At 42.0% G+C, this 6,516-nt stretch overlaps 1 protein-coding gene across 1 annotated transcript; it reads left to right on the plus strand.

The window, feature by feature from the left end:
* The first annotated feature begins 2,985 nt into the window (after window positions 1-2,985).
* LOC124233180 (seminal plasma protein HSP-1) lies at window positions 2,986-6,280 on the plus strand. Its single transcript, XM_046650333.1, has 5 exons — window positions 2,986-3,061; window positions 4,120-4,164; window positions 4,737-4,781; window positions 5,810-5,941; window positions 6,141-6,280. The coding sequence occupies exons 1-5, from the start codon at window positions 2,986-2,988 to the stop codon at window positions 6,278-6,280; spliced, it is 438 nt and encodes a 145-aa protein (XP_046506289.1).
* Window positions 6,281-6,516: the final 236 nt, after the last annotated feature.

The raw sequence follows: 6,516 nt of genomic DNA on the forward strand, positions 1-6,516 counted from the left end.
GAGGTCTGCAAATTACCAGAGAAGTGGACCACTGCTTACACTCCTTGCACTTTGATGGCAGTGGTTGGATCATGAGGGAAATAGCTGTGTTGTTCTGATTACCTCATATTCACTGTATTGATGAGGGAGGCATATCCCACCTTAAATGCAGTGAGATGACCAAACACACAACACCTGCACAGATGAGATTGACATCAGTATAGAAGTCTCATATATTCACAGCCTGGGGGAGGAGAACACTGGACACCCCCCAGGGCCACCTGGGTGTAGCACTTAAGAGAAGAGTGAATAAGCAGGGTCTGTAAGTTGCCGGCTTTCTGATAATCAGAGGAGGAGGTGTACCCTCGTTCTCTTAGTTCAATGGAAAAGTCCTATCATGAAAATTCATGAAGTTGATGCAGGTGGTTAACAATCCCTGGGGAGATATCTAGAACTTTTTGATGAGTATCAAGAGCATTCAATCTCTTGAAGAGAAAAACTTGGTGTCATCTCTCCTGCTGAGAGAATAACCACCCAGGTTGTGGGACTCAGTGTAAGCATCCAAGAAACCTCCCTTTACAATTGTTATTAAAAAGAACTTCACTGAAGAAAACTTTGCATGCCATAAAATCCACGTGTTAATAGTGTACAAAGTATTATTCAGAGAAATTGAGGAAGACCTAAATCAATGGAAAGACATCCCATGTTCATGGTTGAGGAGACTTAACATTGTTAAGATGGCGGTACTCCTCAAATGGATCTTATTATTTTCTCTGCCCTTTCCTCTCTTCTTCTGGTGACCCTATTATACATGTTGCTAGACCTGATGTTGTCCCATAAGGCTCTGAGGCTCTCTTCTTCACTCTTTTCTGTCTTTTCTTCTGATTGGAGAATCTCTATTGGTCTATCATCAAGTTCACTGGTTCCTTTGCTATCTTAAATCTGCTGTGGAGCCCCTCTAGTGAATTTTAAATGCTTGCAATTATACTTTTACACTCCAGAATTTCCACTTGGTCCTCTTTAAAAAAATTATTCTTAATTCTCTATTGGTATTCTGTATTTGATGGGTAAATGTCCTGCTACTTTCTTTTAATTCCATAACATGGCTTTTTTTCATTCTTTGAACATATACATAATATATGCTTTGGAGTCTTTGTCTGGTAAGTTCACCATCTACACTGCTCAGAGATAGCTCCTACTGATTGGTAGTTTTCCTGTGTAGAGGACATTTTTTTTCCTGTTTCTTTGCATATCTCATAATTTTTTTTGTCAAAAAACATGCATTTAGATAGCAGATTGTGACCGCTCTGGATTGTGATTCACTCCCTAACCTAGGGTTATTAATGTAGCCCCTTATTTGTTGTATTAGTCCCTTGCCTGGACTAATTCTGTGGAGTCAGCTTGCCCCGCCATGACTGCTGGTTTCCCTGCTCAGTTGTTCTTTTATAAGTTCTTGTTTTCCTCTTTAAACCTGGCTTCTGAGGAGACATCTCTGTTTCAGCATAGCTTAGTGGTGAGCCAGTGATGGGTCAGAGGTGGTGTTGAAATATCTTGAGTCAGTTCGGCTTCCACCATGTGCTGGTGGATCTTTGTATGAACTGGGACACACATTTAAAGATTAGGCAGTGGACAATTACACACCATGTTTTACTTTTGTGGACACAAAGACTTACATTCAACCTGGATGAAGTAGACAGCTAGGGCAATCTTTTCTCTCCTCTAGCCCTGCAAATGAGCACAGACTTTTAGATCCCCAAGGATTTGTGGCTGCTTATCAAGTTGTATTTGGGCCATCGTGTTCCCTAGATTTCTCTTTTAAATCGTGGCTAGATGGTCTGTTTTTTTCCCTAAAGCCTCCCAACCTTGTGGCATATAGATGTGTCTTAGAGTTTGCCTCTGGAGGTTGCTGTTGTTTTGGCCAATGTCCATGGGTATGTGTTTATTTGATGGTTGAAGCATCAAGGAAAATGAGTTGGCAACTGAAGTCATCTAGGAGAGGTGTTCTGAAGGTTAGGCCTGTGCAGTTGCCTTCAAAAGGGTGACATCTTTCGAGGTGAGAGTGGAGATACTCTACCTTTCACTACACAGTGTGTAGTTAAGTACAAGGGTTAGAAGGAGGCAGGGAGGACAGACAAAAGGACCCATGGATCCCCACCAAGGTTGAGCTGGTGTTCAAAGAGCACCTACTGTATACATAGTCCTTACACCAGGTTAAAGTACTCAGTATACAAAACTCACATTGCACTGTATGGAAGGGATTGTTATGTGCACTTTGTAAGTGAGAAAACTGAGGCTCAGCGCAAGGGAAAGATTTATTCAGGAGAAGAGGAGAGTTCCAGGTCTTTCTGCTCTTGTCTGAAGATGGGTTGTGTTTCCAGTTTGTCTTGAGTTTTCAGCCAGGATGGGGAAGCCGTTTGGGGACAATCAATATGGTTGAGTTTGGCATGTGTTAGGGAAACTTTCACTATGAAAATGCCCACTAGACCAGGTGAGTCTAACAGCGGCTCTGCCCCAACTCGTCCTGTGCCCTTGAGGAGTTCTCTGAGCCTCAGTTTCCTCCCCCTCCAAATGGAACCTTGCATGGCTACCTCATCAGGTTGTTTTGAGGCTCCTACAGGAAGCTGGTTGAGCCTTGTACCTGATGCTGAGACTGTGGTCAGGAAATGAGATGGATGCTGTTGAACACCCATGAGAGAAAATGATCTTTTCATCTCCCCCTCCTTCCTTTGCCGGGTCATAGGGGACTGGAACCGAAAAGGATATTACAAACATTTTTGCTGCATTTTAAACTATTGAACCTCAGAGACTTTACATGGCTGGCCAATGTCCTGTGCATGCTACCTGAGAGATAAACTTGAACTTCATGCTCTCAGGCTTAGGAATGCACAAGCACTCCCCTGGTGAGGTTGATTTTTATCAGGTCACGGAGCTGTGGGGTAAGGTATAAGGGGATAGATAAAAAGGCAGGGGCTATTGATGTTTTCAGTCCCAGCAAGGCAAGCTGCCATGGCACCACGTTTGGGAATCTTTCTGATTTGGGCTGGCGCTTGTATCTTTCTCCAACTGGACCATGTGGATGGAGGTGAGAAGGGCTTGAATTGGTGTGGAAGAACCTGCACCAGAAACGGGTTGGTGTGTAATAGAATAATAATAATGATGATGGCATGAAATATATCTGCCAATTCTTGAGTATATCTCAAGGACCAGACACTATTATGGCCTTTCGTTATATTTAAGTTTCAAACAAGTATTTGAAATGTAAACGTAGTCAATCTTACTCAAAGGCCGACATTGTTATTGCCTATCAACCCTCATGACAGCTGCCTCATTCCTAAATATCCTTCCAATGTCCCAGTCATGGGCAGCCTCTATACAGGGTTAGCTAAATTGTTCAAAGGAAGAGTTTTTGATGGAAATATAATTCAATATTTGGAATAATAGGAAAAGCGTAGTCTCAGGTAAAATCTTATGATTTCTGTGGTGTAATTCATTTGTGGCGGTATGATATCAGTGAGAAAGTGTAAGAATCTTACTTATCTGTTATGTTTAGCCCTCTAGTACTCACATCCAGAGTGTTATCTGTTTAGACAAAACATGGATGTAAAAATGTAAAAAAAAATACAGTATTGTTAATTGCCATCACTACATTGTATAGTAGATTACTAGAACCCTATAATTAAAAATGTGTTAATTGGGGTCCCAGCCCCATAGCCAAGTGGTTAAGTTCGTGTGCTCTGCTTCAGCAGGCCAGGGTGTCACCAGTTTGGATCCTGAGCACGGACATGGCACCAGTCATCAGGCCATGCTGAGGCGGCGTCCCACATGGCACAATCAGAGGAACCTACAACTAGAATATACAGCTATGTACTGGGGGGCTTTGAGGAAAAGAATAAGAAGAAGAAAAAAAAAGAAGATTGGCAACAGATGTTAGCTTTGTTGCCAATGTTTAAGAAAAATGTGTTAAGTGGGAAGATCTCGTGTTAAGTGTTCCTAGCATGAGAAAAATGCTTATAAAACTTTAGTGTGAAAAAAAGAAAGTTATAGATGCAGAGCAGGTCCTACTATAGAATGTAATCAGAGTGCATAAATTTTGTTCTGATCCCATCTCCATTCATCTCCTCTTCTCCTGAATTTGTCCAGATCTGCAGACGACGGGGGCTGACCATTCTGCTACAGTGAACCCAGGTAATCTACTTAAAAAAAAAAAAAGAAAAAACATGGATGTCAAAATGTGAAAATAATATAGTATTGCTACTTCTAATCAGTACATTGTATAGTAGATTACTAGAACCTACAATTAAAAATGTGTTAAGTAGGGGGCCAGCCCCATAGCCAAATGGTTAAGTTTGTATGCTCTGCTTCAGCAGCCCAGGGTTTCACTGGTTTGGATCCTGGGTGCGGACATGGCACCGTTCATCAGGCCACGCTGAGGCGGCGTCCCACGTAGCATAATCAGAGAACCTACAAATAGAGTATACAGCTATGTACTGGAAGGCTTTGGGGAAAAGAAAAAGAAGAAGGTAAAATGAAGATTGGCAACAGATGTTAGCTCAGTTGCCAATGTTTAAAAAAATGTGTTAACTAGTAAGATCTCATGTTAAGTCTTCTTACTGCAATAAAATATTTATAAAATTTTAGTGTGAAAAAGAAGAAAGTTATAGATGCAGAGCATGTCATACTATAGAATGTATTCAGAGTGCCTTAATTTTGTTCTTGTCCCATCTCCTTCCATCTCCTCTACTCCTGAATTTTTCCAGATCAGCAGCTGATTATGACCAAACATTCTGCTACAGTGACACCAGGTAATCCATTTGGAAAATAATGAAAAAAACCAACAATCAAATAAATCAGATTAATGTCTGGAGAGGGAACTGTGCTTGAGATTCTTATGAGATATTTACATGCAAGAGGTAAGTTTGCCTTCTCAATAATTGGAGATGTAAGTGTACACATCTCCAGGGTATCCGTGAGAAACAAGGGGCCCTCTATAGGCTAAGCAGCCTATAGAGAGGGGGACTGGAATCTGACTCCAGGTCGGGGCTTCAGGGCTGGTGCCAGATGCCAAGGTAAATAGGGCCTCATTCCAAGGGATGGTGTTCGAATAAGGGAGCTTGCCCAAGAGGCATGAAGTAGGATTGGGTAGGGAGATAGTTTTCAACAGGAATATGCACGTGAGTTGTGGAGAGTTGACATCTGTGACCAGGAAATCCACTGATGAGGCTGACAGAATTCATCAAGTCTAAAGATGCCTTGGCCAGGTCCACATAACCACAAAGCCCTCTGTCTTTCTGGAATTTTCATCTTTGATCCATTAAAATGGCTAAATCAGTGCACATTGAAACTATCTTAGATCTGCCATGATTGTGGCACAGATAAAAATCATGCTTCCATGTGATGTGAGGCAGAATATTAATGATAAGAACAAGAAATTGCCTGTGTTCACAGAGATAGAATCTCTTTAGACTTTTGGTATTGAATGTGGGAAAGCAGAAACTACAGATCTTGACACAACAGAATAACAGGTGACAAAAGTTATGGTGCAAAATCAGGCTACTCTGTTGTCTGGCAAGCTCGTCCATTGCCTGGAGCTCCAATATCCATGGAAATGCCTCTGGGTAAATGTCACTGGAAGTTAAAGAGCCTTTCCTAGTCCCTGAGGGTAGAGATCACTTCACATTGACCTTAATATCCCTGATGCTTAGTAAAGGGCTTTCTACATGGCAGGCCCTTGGTGATGATGAGCTAGCTGGAATAGAAATTTTGCAAGAGTTACCGCAGAGCTAATGATAACCTGAAGAGCTGATGGAGACAACGTCTTTGCTTTTTGCAGAAAATAAATGTGTTTTTCCATTCAACTATCGAGGCTATCGGTATTACGATTGCACTAGGACTGATTCGTTTTACCGTTGGTGTTCCTTAACTGGCACTTATTCAGGGAGTTGGAAATATTGTGCTGCCACAGGTGAGTATGGAGCTTATGCTCACGTGGTGAACATGAGGATTCCCTCGTGAGGGGGGTACTTCCATAATTGCTCACTAGATGGAAGTCTCAGGCTTTACCTTGTCTTTACTAACATGTTGCATTCATGTCCCTTTCTCTTGATAACACACAGAAAATGTTTTCTATGAAGCACTTTCTCATCCATTCCTTGTACTTTCAGACTATGCCAAATGTGTCTTTCCCTTTGTCTACCGTGGCCAAACATATGACCGTTGCACAACTGATGGGAGTCTTTTTCGCATTTCTTGGTGCTCAGTCACTCCTAACTATGATCATCATGGAGCTTGGAAATATTGCTAGTAATAAAAAGGTAAGTGTCCTGGGGATGATGAGAAAAGGTGCGAGTGATCAGGCATGAGACAGAGCTGGAGAAAGAGAGAGAAAAAGATGACACAGAGAGGTGTGAGAAGGCAAGAGGAGACAGGTGGAGGGGTGGACAGAGATAGAAAGGATGTAGGAGGAAGAGTGAGGAGCAGAGGTTTGGAGAGGAGGGAGAGGAAAAAGGAGAGAAAAGGTACAAGATGAGTAAGGGAAAA

Source organism: Equus quagga, unplaced genomic scaffold (genome assembly GCF_021613505.1).
Source record: "Equus quagga isolate Etosha38 unplaced genomic scaffold, UCLA_HA_Equagga_1.0 156986_RagTag, whole genome shotgun sequence".
Lineage (NCBI taxonomy): Eukaryota > Metazoa > Chordata > Mammalia > Perissodactyla > Equidae > Equus > Equus quagga.